Below are 17,302 nucleotides of genomic sequence, written 5' to 3' on the forward strand. Positions count from 1 at the left end.
CACATGAATTTAAGCTCATCAGTGCTGCACAGGAGTCAGAACAGATGACTACCCTGTCTGGCCTCACCTCCTCCACCCACTCTGCTGCCAATAGTATGGCCAACAACTCCATTGTGTAAACAGATAAATGATCTGAATCTACTCCTTCCTCAACATCTCTTACCCTCTCAAGCAACCCTAGATATATCACTGGTTGAGGGAGAAACCAAGGTGGGATAGCAGGAAGAACCACAGAGGGGCTAAACTCCCTCCCAAGCAATTTCTATGCCAATCCAAATTCTGCATTTGGTCACTAGGGGGCACGCAAGGTAAGAGAATGGTCTCGTTCTCTGCGTGAGGGGTATCAGTGTATTCAATCATTTCAATACTGTATTGGCGATTTTTCAATTTGACACAATATTTTTCTCTGTGTTATGAAGATGAGATGTAGACCTATTTGTTATGAAACGTTGATATCAAGAAAATAGATATGTAGCCTATCTACCTGTAGAGCTGATATAACATAACCGCATCTGTTTACACAAACTACTTCTCATTTACATTTTCTGTAAAATCGCAACTTCCTGATCATAAGGCCCAAATCTCGCCTGTCGTTCTGGCGAATTACAAAGGCTGCACCAGGTGTGGGCATGGCTAAATGTTGTGGGTGTGGATGGAAAGGGTCAGTTTCAAGGTGTACAATTGTTGACTGAAACAAACACCTCAGCCACGAAAACCACAAATGTTTCAAAACTTTTAACCACAGGATTTGAGTCATAGAAGGAATTTACCAACATTGAATTGATCAAGCGTTGACTTGAAACTTCCTGGACCCCAGGGAGGGAGGAATATAGTCCCGTGTATTTAACGTGTCTAAATCGTTTTGTTTGATTGAACTGTCTACCAACTGGATTTAACTCTGAAGTAGTTGAAGAAAATGAATTCCGCACGATTTGAACACGAGGTAAGATTTGTTTCAGGTTAAGCTGGAGGCGAAAGAAACATAAACGCTCTAAACCTCTTTAGGCGATGTGCTGATGAAGACCGATTGTCTGTCGAAACGTTGGTTATTGAATTATTGCATCTGAGCTCCTAGAGTTTTGTTTCAGTAAAATGTTGTGTAAACCAAACAAATTAGAAATGTAGGAACAACCATGTAACCAAGTCACGCATGCGCCGCTGCTTTCAGGTTTGCATTTTCACAGCTGTATTGTTGTTCGCGACTTCAATTTATATTGTATTTTACAGACCAATGCATAACGTTTAATTCCAGTCACCATAAGGTTTCTGTAAGGCCCACCTGTCAAACTCAGCCCATATAGGCAAACATACTCCAATTGATTTTCAGTGACAACATACCACAAGTAAACACTTTAAGGAAGTACGTTGCTTTCTCACTGGCCTTCAGGTTATCCAGTGAATTTTTAACTTGGATAGTTAACTCATGTTGGGTAATTATTCATTATCATATCATTTGACGATGGATGGGCATAATTAGATAATTCGTTTTGAATGAGATGTCTTTTTGATTACTTAAGAAATAATTGTGTAGGACGAAGGAACACAGTATAGGATTTCTGTTATTTAAAAAATATCCTTTATTTAACTAGGGAAATCACATCGAGATTTACACCTGTTTAGCAGATGAGCCCTGGATAACATGAATGAAACACCTGTAGCCTAGTTAGCAGGGACCCCCCCCCCCCCCCCCCCCCCAATTTCACAACATATACCCAATACACACAAATCTAAGTAAGGAATGGAATTTAAGAATATATACATATATGGACAAGCAATGACAGAGCGGCATGGACTAAGATACAATAGAATATTATAGAATACAGTATATACATATGAGATGAGTAATGCAAGATATGTAAACATTATCAAAGTGACTAGTGTTCCATTTCTTAAAGTGGCCAGTGATTTCAATAGGCAGCAGCAGCCTCTAATGTGTTAGTGATGGCTATTTAACAGTCTGATGGCCTTGCGATAGAAGCTGTTTTTAATTCTCTCTGTCCCAGCTTTGTGGCACCTGTACTGACCTCGCCTTCTGGATGATAGCAGGGTGAACAGGCAGTGGCTCGGGTGGTTGATGTCCTTGATTATCTTTTTGGCCTTCCTGTGATATCGGGTGCTGTAGGTGTCCTGGAGGGCGGGTAGTTTGCCCCCGGTAATGCGTTCGGCAGACCGCACCACCCTCTGGAGAGCCCTGTGGTTGCGGGCGGTGCAGTTGCCATACCAGGCGATGATACAGCCTGACAGGATGCTCTCAATTGTGCATCTGTAAAAGTTTGTGAGGGTTTTAGGTGCCAAGCCAAATTTCTTCAGCCTCCTGAGGTTGAAGAGGCTCTGTTGCGCCTTCTTCACCACACTGTTTGCGTGGGTGGACCATTTAGGTTTGTCAGTGATGTGTACGCCAAGGAACTTGAAGCTTTCCACCTTTTCCACTGTGGTCCCGTCGATGTGGATAGGGGGGTGCACCCTCTGCTGTTTCCTGAAGTCCACAATCCTCTCCTTTGTTTTGTTGAAGTTGAGTGAGAGGTTATTTTCCTGGCACCACACTCCCAGAGCCCGCACCACCTCCCTGTAGGCTGTCTCGTCATTGTTGGTAACCAAGCCTACTACTGTTGTCTGCAAACTTGATGATTGAGTTGGAGGTGTGCTTGGCCACGCAGTCATGGCTGAACAGGGAGTACAGGGGGGGCTGAGCACGCACCCTTGTGGGGCCCCAGTGTTGAGGATCAGCGAAGTGGAGATGTTGTTTCCTACCTTCACCACCTGGGGGTGGCACGTCAGGAATTCCAAGACCCAGTTGCACAGGGCGGGGTTCAGACCCAGGGCCTCAAGCTTAATGATGAGCTTGGAGGGTACTATGGCGTTGAATGCTGAGCTATAGTCAATGAACAGCATTCTTACATAGGTATTCCTCTTGTCCAGATGGGATAGGGCAGTGTGATGGCGATTGCATCGTCTGTGGCTCTATTGGGGTGGTAAGCAAAGTGAAGTGGGTCTAGGGTGACAGGTAAGGTAGAGGTGATATGATCCTTGACTAGTCTCTCAAAGCACTTCATGATGACAGAGGTGAGTGTTACGGGGCGATAGTCATTTAGTTCAGTTACCTTTGCTTTCTACGGGCAGGCCCTGGCCCCCTGGTAACAGTACATAGTATTGAGTCCCCACTCCCAGCTCAGACAATGCTGCCCTGCCCCGACTTCCAGGTATTATGACACCCTATGGATCCCAGACTTTTTCTGACTCGATCCCCCCCAGCCTCGCTGCTGCTTACTCACAGAGGAAGACAACAGAGAATAAAGTTAGTCGCTGCACAGAGGAGTTTAGAGAGGGGGGGGGGGTAGGTAGGTTCCTCTATGGTATACCTCTTCTGCATTTTGATACTATTCTAAATGTTGGTTTTGATGTTTATACACTTCATGTTGATTAAAAAGTGTTGTGGTGCAATGCTACATAGTTTTGAGCTCAGTCAAAAAATAAAAGCAAACAGGAGGTAGGAGTCCTCTGATAAAACATGCACTTTTTTAGGGACAAGACGAGTGTCCCTGACTGCCTTGTGCAGTTCATTCATGCTCAGGAATGTACTCCTAGTTTTCCTGGTTTGTATGCATTGTCATAGTTCTTGGACTGCCTCTAGGTCTCCCGTAAAGAATACAGAAATGATAGTAAAAACTCTGTCACCAGAGGTCTTTAGTTAAACATTAGCTACACATAGAAGAGCTGGATTAAGTATAGTCTGTAGAATTGGGTCATGACGATGTCCGCACAGATAGCCTGGCTGTGATTGATATGTTTCCAGGTTACACAGTAAGTTAATACATGCAGTAGCTTTTCATTAGTTGTGTCTGAGGGAAAATGCTCCTTTGCTTCCACAAGTGTCATTAGGGGGAGTTTTTTCATGAACACTTACACTACATGACGAAAGTATATGGACACCTGCTAGTCGAACATCTCATTCCAAAATCATGGGCATTGATATGGAGTTGGTCCCCCCTTTGCTGCTATAACAGCCTCCACTCTTTTGGGAAGGCTTTCCAATAGATGCTGGAACATTGCTGCGGGGACTTGCTTCCATTCAGCCAAGAGCATTAGTGAGGTTGGGTACTGATGTTGGGCAATTAGGCCTGGCTTGCAGTCTGCTTTCCAATTCATCCCAAAGGTGTTCGATGGGGTTGAGGTCAGGGCTCTGTGCAGGCCAGTCAAGTTCTTCCACACGGATCTCGACAAACCATTTCTGTATGGACCTCGCTTTGTGCACAGGGCACTGTCATGCTGAAACAGGAAAGGGCCTTCCCCAAACAAAGTTGGAAGCACAGAATTATCTAGAATGTAATTGCATGCTGTAGTGTTAAGATTTCCCTTCACTGGAACTAAGGGGTCTAGCCCGAACCATGAAAAACAGCGCCAGACCATTATTCCTTCTCCACCAAACTTTACAGTTGGCACTATGCATTGGGGCAGGTAGCGTTCTCCTGGCATCCGCCAAACCCAGATTCATCCGTCGGATGACAGCACCCAGTGATCCTGTTCTGTGAGCTTGTGTGGCCTACCACTTCGTGGCTGAGCCGTTGTTGCTCCTAGACATTTCCACTTCAAAATAACAGCACTTACAGTTGACTGGGGCAGCTCTAGCAGGGCAGAAATTTGTCGAACTGACTTGTTGGAAAGGTGGCATCCTATGACGGTGCCTCGTTGAAAGTCACAGCTCTTCAGTAAGGCCATTCTACTGCCAATGTTTGTCTATGGAGATTGCATGGCCGTGTGTTTGATTTTATACACCTGTCAGCAACAGGTGTTGCTGAAATTGCCGAATCCACTAATTTGAAGGGGTGTCCACATACTTTTGTGTATATCTTTATGTATGGTATTAGTTGTTTCTCTCAACCCTGATCCCAATAAAGAGTGTATTGCTGTATGAAGTTTCCTCACTATCATATTCTATTTTCTCAGCCTCTAAGTTGTCTTTGTTGAATGGTTATTTATGGCAACCATAGATAACCCATGAATCAAACATACAGTTCTTTCAGAAAGTATTCACACCCCTTAACTTTTCCACATTTTGTTGTTTTACAGCCTGAATTTAAAATGACTTAAATTGGGATTTTCTGTCACTGGCCAGAGCATTTGAGCGGAGTGGAGCGGGAGCGAGCGGGGAGCGCGAGCGGACGGATTTTGGACAGAGCGCAGAGTGGCATTTTTAAAAGGACAGAGCGTCGCCCTATGTCCCGCTCCAATTTCGCTCTGCTCACACCACGTGTCTGAAGCATGCTCAAGCCTGACCCAGAATCCATCTGTGTCTTGCACAGTCATCAACAGTAGACTATTTTCAGTCAAAACTCGGCTCAATAATGGAGTTCACCAAGTACTTCAAAAAGGAAAATGAGAAGTCATACAGGTGTACTATTAATATCAAACTAACTAACAATGATGTGGTTCAAGAAAAAGAATGTGGTGACATCGTTTCAGTCAGTAAAGATTCATTTTGGAATCTAAAAAGACACATCTCTCGAAAACACGAAAGTGTGCTACGTGAACACGCTGGGAAGAAAGCAAAAGGTTAGCAAGTTGAATAGGGTAACTTGTAACAAAAGTGTAAAGTAAATATAACCTAATATTCAAACAAATTCGTTTTGTCATTCAAAGTAGGCCTAATATATGGTTTGTTTAATTTAATTTGTGTCGTCCATGAATTTGTATTTTATAGAGCAAGAGGAGCAGCAGCAGCAGCAGCAACAAGAGAAAAGGGTTGAGGAATTCAAAAGTTTCTTCACTGCACACAAAGGCCCAACCATAACAAGGGAGAGAAAAAGAGAGCTGGATGTAGCATTTAAAAAAAATGATTTACATGGACTATGAACCGCTGAGTAAAGGAGAACGCGAAGGGATGCAACACTTCGCCAGCGCAGCTCAACCGGGCTACACCCCCCCCCCCCATGCTACAACACCGTACGGGACACACTCATGCCACATGCCCTGGAAGAGATGGAAGCCAAACTGCAAGACCTACTGCAAAATGGTGATTGGCTTGTTCTGTCAGCGGACATTTGGACCAGTAGAAGAGGGCACAGCTTCCTTGGCATCGTGGCCAGTTTCATTGATGGGACGTTCCGGGGGCACACGGTTTTGTTGGGCTGTGAGCACATACAGGGGCACCATACCCCAGATCGTATTTACCAAAAGTATGAAAGTGTACTGAAATATTGGAACGTGCAACGACGTGTGATTCGGGTCGTCACTGACAGTGCCAGCAACATGATCATGGCATTTAACCTCCTCCCTGGCACTGAAGAGGAGGCGGAGGGTGAAGTGACCGCGGATGCCAGCAGCAGCGCAGAACATGAAGAGGAGGATGAGGAACCACCTGCGCCCTCGCAAGTCCATGTGGAAGTGATAACCTCTAATGTAGAAACTATGATAAATCAGTACTTTACTGTGTCAAATTTACATCTGAGATGCCCCATTCACATGCTTCAGCTGGCGATCAAAGACGCCATTAACGAGCACGACAACATTAATAGGCTGTTAGTGAAAGTCGGGCACCTGGTGAAAAGTGTACGCAAGAGCACCCTGAACACAGAGGAAACCGACCAATTAGGTGTCCGCCCCACAAATGCCTGCGCCACTCGATGGAGCAGCCAGCTGCGGATGATTGTCGTTCATCCGGTTGTTCCAAAAAGACCCGTTATGGCAAAACAAACTCAAGTCTAATGTTGCTAACATCACCCTGAATCAAGTACGGCAGCTGACGCACCTTGTCAGTGTGCTGACACCACTGGCAGACCTCACAGACAAAATGCAGAAGGAGCTGGGGAACCTGGGGATGATCCTCCCTGCTGTCACAGAAATCAAATCCCTGCTCACCGATGACACTCACGCTGCACTTTCAATGGGCATCGCTGCTTTTTCAGAAACATTGGCAAACAACGTGTCAATTCGCTATGGAATATACTATACTGATAAACATCTCATTTTAGCATCAGTGTTAGATCCCCGTTTCAAGACAGAATGGATAATCCGAGATGAGTCTGTATGCAACAAACTCGGGGAGATCCGCGACCTCCTCATAAAAGAAGTTGAGGAAATTAACGCTCCCAGCGGGACACCCGAGACAGACACCCCACCCGCCGCTGACCTGAATCCCGAGCCTGAACCAAAAAGAGCTCGCCTGTTCGGGTTATACTTCAGTGAGCAGCTACGCATAACCGGAGACGCCAAAGGTGAAGTCGAAAATTACCTCTCATCCCCGAGACAGAACCCGGACGCAGATGTTATTCGATTTTGGAAAGAAAACTCCACATCTTTTCCCCACCTGGCTAAAGTAGCTCGCATTGTGTTCAGCATCCCAAGCGGGTCTGCGAGCGCAGAGAGGGTTTTCTCAGCTGCTGGCCTGCTGTCAAGAAACCACCGCATGAGTCTGAAGCCTCAGACATTGGCCAAACTTGTGTTCTTGAAGGTGAACTCAAAAGAACTGTAGATAAGGAAAGCAATTCATTTTTTATTTTATTTTATTTTAAAGTTTGACAATGGATATAAGCCAATTAAAATTTAATCCACGTGCAAGCTGCGCAAAAGTTCAGTTATCAGAATTTTGGCCTAATAGTTAATTTACTTTTAAAACTTTGATGTATAGCCTGTATATTTTTATTTATATAATTAGGCCCATTGATTCGTTTAATTTTACAGGACTTTTTGTGTATATTCCTTCTTACATAGGCTAGGCCTAATTTGTAATTTGAAATAAAACATTTATATTTGGAAAATGTTGTCGTTGTTCTTTGGGAGGTAAGGCTGTGGTTTAAGCTAAAAGTGAAATACATGCAGATTTTTTTCATTTTTTGGAGTGAGCGAGGGGGCGATTTGAGTGGAGCGCGATGCAAACTTCGTTGAGCGCTGAGCGATAATGAGCGGACTGGCCTGATGTGGCTTTGAGCGGGGGGAGCGGAGGGGTGAACAGCTCCGTGAGCGAGGAGCTGAGATTATCACCGCTCCACTCCGCTCATATGCTCTGTCACTGGCCTACACACAATACCCCATAATGTCAAAGTGGTATTATGTTTTTAGACATTTTTACAAATTAATTATATGAAAATATTGAGTCAATAAGTATTCAACCCCTTTGTTATGACACACCTAAATCAGTTGAGGAGTAAAGATTTGCTTAACAAGTCACATAATAAGTTGCATGGACTCACAGTTTGTACAATAATAGTGGTTAGCATGATTTCTGAATGACTACCTCATCTCTGTACCCCACACATACAATATGTGTAAGGTCCCTCAGTCGAGCAGTGAATTTCAAACACAGATTCAACCACATAGACCAGGGAGGTTTTCCAATGCCTCGCAAAGAAGGGAACCTATTGGTAGCTGGGTAAAAAAAAAAAAAGACATTGAATGTCCCTTTTGAGCATGGGGAAGTTATTCATTACATTTTGGATGGTGTATCAATACACCCAGTCACTACAAAGATACTGTCCTTGCTAACTCAGTTGCCAGAGAGGAAGGAAACCGCTCAGGGATTTCACCATGAGGCCAATGGTGACTTTAAAACAGTTACAGAGCTTAATGGCTGTGATAGGAGAGAACTGAGGATGGATCAACAACATTGTAGTTACTGTACTCCACAATACTAACCTAAATGACAGAGTGAAAAGAAGGAAGCATGTACATAATAAAACTATTCCAAAACATGCATTCTATTGCAATAAGGCAGTAAAGTAAAACTGCAAAAATGTGGCAAACAAATGAACTTTTATGTCCTGAATAGAAAGCGTTATGTTTGTAGTAAACACAACACATCATGGAGTACCACTCCCATTAAATGGGATAGAGCTAAGCACAGGCAAAATCCTAGAGGAAAACCTGTTTGTCTGCTTTCCAACAGACACAAGGCCAAATATACACCGGAGTTGCTTACCAAGACGACATTGAGTGGCCTAGTTAAATTTTGGACTTAAATCAGCTTGAAAATCTATGGCAAGACTTAAATGGCTGTCTAGCAATGAACAACAATCAACTTGACTGAGCTTGAATAATCTTTTTAAAAGAATAATGTACAAATATTGTACAATCCTGGTGTGCAAAGCTCTTACACTGCATTTAGACAAGTGACGCAAAAACTGTCATACAAGTTGGCATAGTGGGACAAGAAAGCAAAAAAGACAGTGACAGCAAAAGCAAGCCAGCACAACGGTATGCATTGCTATGGTGATTTCAGTAAACAAACAGTGCAAATCAACATCGGGTAGAAAACATCGCTACAGCAAATATATTTGAACTCTGGCGGGAAGTTCCGTCTACCGTGGCAGCTGACGGCATTCACCGCCAGCCTCAACGGCATTTACCGTTGTGCTCTCATTGCAAACCGGATGTCATTGTTTTCAGTCTCTCGTACCATATAAACGCAGCATTAGAGACTTACCCAGAAAGACTCACAGCTGTAATTGCTGCCAAAGGTGACTCTGGGTTGTGAATACTTATGTACATTTAGCTATTTCTGTATTTCATTTTCAATACATTTGCAAAAATGTCAAATAACATGTTTTCGCTTTGTCATTATGGGATATTTAATCCATTTTGAATCCATTTTGAAGGGTTATGAATACTTTCTGAAGGCGCTGTATGTTATCCACCTTAGTATAGGGGAATGATGTCATAGTCCTGATTTGTGTTTGTCATTTCCTCAGTTACCATTTTAGGATTTCCTGTGTGAATATCCTTGAGTATTTGTATTTATTATGGCAGCAGCCAAGGCAGCAGAAGTTACTCTTGGTGGGGTCCAGCAAAATTAAGGCAGTTTTATACAATTAAAAAAACATTACTTACAATTTTCACAACATACACAAATTAAGTGTGTGCCCTCAGGCCACTACTCTACTACCACATATCTACAACACAAAATCGTGTACGTGTGTATAGTGCCTATGTTATCGTGTATGTGTATGCGTGTGCCTGTGTGTGTGTCTCTTCACAGTCCCCGTTGTTCCATAAGGTGCATTTTTATCCATAAAAAAAATACATGTGAATTTACTGCTTGCATCAGTTACTTGATGTGGAATAGAGTCATGGCTCTATGTAGTACTGTGCACCTCCCACAGTCTGTTCCGGACTTGGGGACTGTGAAGGGACCTCTGGTGGCATGTCTTGTGGGGTATGCATAGGGGACTTATAAGTGAGGTGAGTTTTATAATAGGGAAAGAAATCATTCTCAGAGTTTGTGTAAAGATTAAAAGTTTTTTGGCTAGCTAAATTGCACTTGCTACATCCATTTTTGGACTTAAGTAAATTATAAATTAATGATATACACTGAGTATACAAAACATTAAGAACACCTGCTCTTTCTATGACAGACTGACCAGGTGAACTGGGAAGGTGTTCCTAATGTTTGGTATACCCATTGATTCTTGAAGAATATAACTTATAAATGCCTCATGAGCATAGTTCAACTGTCGTACCCCATCAGAACCTAGAATATAAGCTTGTTATAGTTCTAATGTTTGTAAACAATGTAAACGTTAACAAACACTGTATATTCTCAACATGGTTAAATCTATAATTTTGATATCATGGACGGTCAGTGCTTGCGACAGTACCTCTTCCCTCTCAGGAGGTTGAAAAAGTTTGGCCCTCAAATCCTGAAAAGGTTTTACAGCTGTACCATTGAGAGCATATTGACTGGCTGCATCACTGCTTGGTATGGCAATAGCACCGACCTTGATCGCATGGCGCTACAGAGGGTTGTGCAGACAGCCCAGTACATCACTGGTGCCGAGCTCCCTGCCATCCAGGACCTCTTTATCAGGCGGTGTGAAAATAATGCCCGAATAATCATCAGACCCGAACCATAGACTATTTTCTCTGCTGCTGCACAGCAAGAGGTACTTACTTTGTGTATTACTTTTCTTTTTTTCTAGTAATTCATTGTTATTGATTATTGCATTGTTGGGTTTTGAGTTTGCAAGAAAGGCATTTCACTGTACTTGTGCATGTGATATTAAAACTTGAAACTATGAAACTTTCTATGAATTTGAGTGGTTGCATTTCTCCAGCTTCATACCTCAGGTTTTTACCAAAACAGTGGCGGGGCACACACTTTTTTATTTATTGTTTGAATCACAGATTGCCTATTTAAATTGCACTTTAAGAAAGGTTATCTAGAAACGAAGCAAGAGAACTAGAAAGTGATTCCGGTATTATAACCACCACCAACTCTATTTTGTCCTGTAATACACATTCTCCTACCGACTGGCATAATTGTTCACAGAGTATCTATTTATACAGGAGGATATGCACTACATCCATAAACAAGGTGGATCCCCAAATTTAAGGGCACAACAGCAATATTCTGATCTTAGAATTCCAGAGATCCCAAGGTTGAGCTGAGGGTCAGGTGAGATCAGAGTGCCCTGTTCAGACATGATTGGTATCAGCAGTGGAGTGTGATTACGAAGGAATGTGGCTGTTTCGGTCAGATCAGAGCACCCTCTGTCCTCTCTCCTCTTTCCCTTGCTCTGTGTCTGGTAGTGAGTGAGCGGTGTGGGTCAGAGTGGAGGTGAGCAGTAACGGAACACCCAGGTAGGAATTCAGCCAGGGACTCTCCGACAGTCTGCGGTCTTATCTCCTGACCGTCCTGTGGAACGGCCCGTTAACCCTGCCTACTGCAGCCTCTACAATGTCCATAGTAGTGACACTTGTCATGACCATTTTCTACCACTTGTCTCTAATGTGATGTTATGGGTTATTATATGGTCAAAGTTCCATAACATAATAACGTGGACTATTAGAATGCTCATTGTCATTAACGAAGCATACAGTGGGGAAAAAAAGTATTTAGTCAGCCACCAATTGTGCAAGTTCTCCCACTTAAAAAGATGAGAGAGGCCTGTAATTTTCATCATAGGTACACGTCAACTATGACAGACAAAATGAGCATTTTTTTTCCAGAAAATCACATTGTAGGATTTTTTATGAATTTATTTGCAAATTATGGTGGAAAATAAGTATTTGGTCAATAACAAACGTTTCTCAATACTTTGTTATATACCCTTTGTTGGCAATGACACAGGTCAAACGTTTTCTGTAAGTCTTCACAAGGTTTTCACACACTGTTGCTGGTATTTTGGCCCATTCCTCCATGCAGATCTCCTCTAGAGCAGTGATGTTTTGGGGCTGTCGCTGGGCAACACGGACTTTCAACTCCCTCCAAAGATTTTCTATGGGGTTGAGATCTGGAGACTGGCTAGGCCACTCCAGGACATTGAAATGCTTCTTACGAAGCCACTCCTTCGTTGCCCGGGTGGTGTGTTTGGGATCATTGTCATGCTGAAAGACCCAGCCACGTTTCATCTTCAATGCCCTTGCTGATGGAAGGAGGTTTTCACTCAAAATCTCACGATACATGGCCCCATTCATTCTTTCCTTTACACGGATCAGTCGTCCTGGTCCCTTTGCAGAAAAACAGCCCCAAAGCATGATGTTTCCACCCCCATGCTTCACAGTAGGTATGGTGTTCTTTGGATGCAACTCAGCATTCTTTGTCCTCCAAACAGGACAAGTTGAGTTTTTACCAAAAAGTTATATTTTGGTTTCATCTGACATTCTCCCAATCCTCTTCTGGATCATCCAAATGCACTCTAGCAAACTTCAGACAGGCCTGGACATGTACTGGCTTAAGCAGGGGGATACGTCTGGCACTGCAGGATTTGAGTCCCTGGCGGCGTAGTGTGTTACTGATGGTAGGCTTTGTTACTTTGGTCCCAGCTCTCTGCAGGTCATTCACTAGGTCCCCCCGTGTGGTTCTGGGATTTTTGCTCACCGTTCTTGTGATCATTGGGCGGCAGGTAGCTTAGTGGGTAAGAGCGTTGTGCCAGTAACCGAAAGGTCGCTGGTTCTAATCCCCGAGCCAACTAGGTGAAAAATCTGTCGATGTGCCCTTGAGCAAGGCACTTAACTCTAATTGCTCCTGTAAGTCGCTCTGGATAAGAGCGTCTGCTAAATGACTAAAATGTAAATGTAAATGTAATCATTTTGACCCCACGGGGTGAGATCCTGCGTGGAGCCCCAGATCGAGGGAGATTATCAGTGGTCTTGTATGTCTTCCATTTCCTAATAATTGCTCCCACAGTTGATTTCTTCAAACCAAGCTGCTTACCTATTGCAGATTCAGTCTTCCCAGCCTGGTGCAGGTCTACAATTTTGTTTCTGGTGTCCTTTGACAGCTCTTTGGTCTTGGCCATAGTGGAGTTTGGAGTGTGACTGTTTGAGGTTGTGGACAGGTGTCTTTTATACTGATAACAAGTTCAAACAGGTGCCATTAATACAGGTAACGAGTGGAGGACAGAGGAGCCTCTTAAAGAAGAAGTTACAGGTCTGTGAGAGCCAGAAATCTTGCTTGTTTGTAGGGGACCAAATACTTATTTTCCACCATAATTTGCAAATAAATTCATTAAAAATCCTACAATGTCATTTTCTGGAGAAAAAGATTCTCAATTTGTCTGTCATAGTTGACGTGTACCTATGATGAAAATTACAGGCCTCTCTCATCTTTTTAAGTGGGAGAACTTACACAATTGGTGGCTGACTAAATACTTTTTTTCCCCCACTGTAGCTATATCATGACTTAATTATAACGCTGTACATTTTCAATTAAAGTTAATGTTACTAGCCAGAGAAGGTTAGTGTAGTCACATTTGATGTGAAATGTACATTAAATATGCTTTCACAAATGCATTACACTTTTATAAATAGATCACTTAATTTGTGAATTGTAAGCCATTCAGGTCTCTCGGTCTCACACGCTCTCGCTACTCTCTTTCTCACAATGCAGTTGTCATGTAGTTCGAGGCTGAGATATTTCAACCAACAGGTTTCTAAAGTTCTGGTGGAGCTGACATTGGAAAGGTGCTACATAGATACTGATTGAGGATTGAAATAACAACCATTGAGACTCTTGGTTAATGTTTAAACGGATGGAATCCCTGTCTATTGAAAGCACAGTTGCTCTGCTCAGTTATATTGTGCAGGCTGAATCAGACTACTATTTTAACTTTCATTCCCACTATCTGAAGCCACATCATGTAATGTACAATACAATATGAAAAACCCATAGAGGATGCACATATGTATGTTTACATTACAAATCATCAAATGGGTGTGTGTGAAAAGGTGCTTGTCAGTGTTAGCTATTTCTCTGAACCACACCTCTCAGTACAGAACACCTCATTACCCATCAGTCTAACTGGTTTGACTAATATGCTGCGACCCTACTGTAGGCCTAGCTAGTCCTACTATGCCTTACTGTTTAGTTAATACCATTAGCTCTGCAGATGTCACCTCGTGCTTGTAGTGGTCACATACAGTGCCTTCAGAAAGTATTCACACCCTTTGACTTTTTCCACATTTTGTTGTGTTACAGTCTGAATTTAAAATGGATTACACTTAGATTTTCTGTCACTGGCCTATGCACAATAAGTAGAATTATATGTTTTTAGAAATGTTTACTAATTAATAAAAAATGAAAAGCTGAAGTGTCTTGAGTCAATAAGTATTCAACCCCTTTGTTATGGCAAAAATACATAAGTTCAGGAATAAACATTTGCTAAACAAGTCACATAAATTGCATGGATTCACTCTGTGTGCAATAGTGTTAACATGTTTTTTGAATGACTACCTCATCTCTGTACCCCACACATACAGATAATTGTAAGGTCCCTCAGTTGAGCAGTGAATTTGATACACAAGTGAAAATAAGGAAGCCTGTACAGAATAAAACGATTTCAAAATATGCACCCTGTTTGCAACAAAGCACTAAAGTAATACTGCAAAAAATGTGGCAAAGCATTTCACTTTTTGTATTGAAAACAAAGTTATGTTTGGGACAAATACAACACATTGCTGAGGACCACTCTCCAGATTTTCAAGCATAGTGGTGGCTGCATCGTGTTATGGGTACGCTTGTAATCGTTAAGGTCTGAGGAGTTTAATCAGGATAAAAAGAAAAGGAATGGAGCTAAGCACAGACAAAACCCTAGTGGAAAACCTGGTTCAGTCTGCTTTCCACCAGACACTGGGAGATGAATTCACCTTTCAGCAGGACAATAACCTAAAGCACAAGGCCAAATCTACACTGGAGATGCTTACCAAGAAGACAGTAAATGTTCCTGAGTGGCCGAGTTACAGTTTTGGATTAAATCTGCTTGAAAATCTATGGCAAGTCTTAAATGGTTTTCTAGCAGTGATCAACAACCAATTTGACAGAGCTTGAAGAATTTTGAAAATAATAATGGGCAAATATTGTACAATCCAGGTTTGCAAAGCTCTTAGAGACTTACATTTTACATCAACATTTTAGTCATTTTAGCAGACACTCTTATCCAGAGCGACTTACAGTTAGAGTGCATACATTATTTTTTAATTTTTTTCATACTTACCCAGAAAGACTCACAGCTGTAACTGCTGCCAAATGTGATTCTAATATGTATTGACTCGGGTTTGAATACTTATGTACATTTGCTAAAATTTCTAAAAACATTTAGTCATTATGGGGTATTGTGTGTAGATGGGTGAGAAATTAATGAAATCAATTTTGAATTCCGGCTGTAACAACAAAATGTGGAATAAGTCAAGGGGTATGAATACTTTCTGAAGGCACTGTATTTGACATTTTTGTGGTGTTTTTTACAGGCATAATACTGTGACAGGCTTTTGCAGTGTTTTGATTTGTTTTCTCTTGTTCTGTTAATACTGTCAGTGAAAGTTGTGTGTGTCTACTGCATTCAACACCATTTCCTGTGTAATCATAGGACACCACTGAGGCCTGTAGTTGGAAAGACATCCAGCACAGTTCACAAATGGATCTAACTGGAGGAAGTAGTATTTTTGTTTGAGGGCAGAGAGATTGAGAGAAAGGGGATATGACGAAAAGCATGTAATGGTTTTATTAGGCTGTGATCAGGGTGACTGATGGAGAGAGCGACCCCCGAGCGCTCACTGACCCCACCCCTAATGATTCCCTTAATTCCAGGCCATGATTGCTGTTAGAAATTCCAATTAGGAGGCATGTGTGAGAGCCGGAGCATGGTAAGAATGGCTTTAATTGCAATGAGTTATCATCTAGACCAGTGTAATTGAGCCCCCATCTTAAGGGGTGGCACTTCTGACAAATTGATTTAATACCGAAGCGATTCTCCCGTCCCTAATGGTGGATCGGGTCCTTCTCTCCACGCTGGGCCACAGGCGCAGAGGCAACTGTGTGTGGTGATTACTAACTGCTCTGTAATCGCTCTCTGTCGTCTGCGTGCGCAAGAGGACTCGGACACACACCCAGGACCCAGGGCAGGGCACATAGGTCTTAGCCTATGCCTCAGGTAGCCCTGAACATACCCATCATACTGAAGCACTGTAAGGAGAGAGAGAGAGGGCTGATATGGACAGTCACTATACGCCCATAAGTCAAAATGACATCAAATTTTATTGGTCACATACACATATTTAGCAGATGTTATTGCGGGTGTAGCGAAATGCTTGTGTTCCTAGCTCCAACAGTGCAGGAATATCTATCAATTCACAACAATGCACACATCTAAAAGTAAAAGAGTAGCATTAAGAAATATATACAGTTGAAGTCGGAAGTTTACATACAACTTAGCCAAATACATTTAAACTCAGTTTTTCACAATTCCTGACATTTAATCCTAGTAACAATTCCCTGTCTTAGGTCAGTTAGGGTCACCACTTTATTTTAAGAATGTGAAATGTCAGAATAATAGTAGAGAATTATTTATTTCAGCTTTTATTTCTTTCATCACATTCCCAGTGGGTCAGAAGTTTACATACACTCAATTAGTATTTGGTAGCATTGCCTTTAAATTGTTTAACTTGGGTCAAATGTTTCGGGTAGCCTTCCACAAGCTTCCCACAATAAGTTGGGTGAATTTTGGCCCATTCCTCCTGACAGAGCTGGTGTAACTGAGTCAGGTTTATAGGCTTCCTTGCTCGCACACGCTTTTTCAGTTCTGCCCACAGATTTTCTATAGGATTGAGGTCAGGGCATTGTGATGGCCACTCCAATACCTTGACTTTGTTGTCCTTAAGCCATTTTGCCACAACTTTGGAAGTATGCTTGGGGTCATTGTCCATTTGGAAGACCCATTTGCGACCAAGCTTTAACTTCCTAACTGATGTCTTGAGATGTTGCTTCAATATATCCACATAATTTTCCTTCCTCATGATGCCATCTATTCTGTGAAGTCCACCAATCCCTCCTGCAGCAAAGCACCCCACAGCATGATGCCGCAACCCCCGTGCTTCA

At 42.5% G+C, this 17,302-nt stretch overlaps 1 protein-coding gene across 1 annotated transcript in view; it reads left to right on the forward strand.

Annotated features, from left to right (window-relative positions):
- The first annotated feature begins 664 nt into the window (after nt 1-664).
- st14 (ST14 transmembrane serine protease matriptase) overlaps nt 665-17,302 on the forward strand; it is a 38,306-nt gene continuing 21,668 nt past the window's right edge. The window contains exon 1 of the mRNA XM_084174354.1: nt 665-943. Within this exon, the coding sequence (XP_084030480.1) occupies nt 917-943 (27 nt within the window). The 5' untranslated portion in view covers nt 665-916. The remainder of the gene's footprint in view (nt 944-17,302) is intronic.

This window comes from Coregonus lavaretus (genome assembly GCF_964263955.1).
Source record: "Coregonus lavaretus genome assembly, chromosome: 13".
Classification (NCBI taxonomy): domain Eukaryota; kingdom Metazoa; phylum Chordata; class Actinopteri; order Salmoniformes; family Salmonidae; genus Coregonus; species Coregonus lavaretus.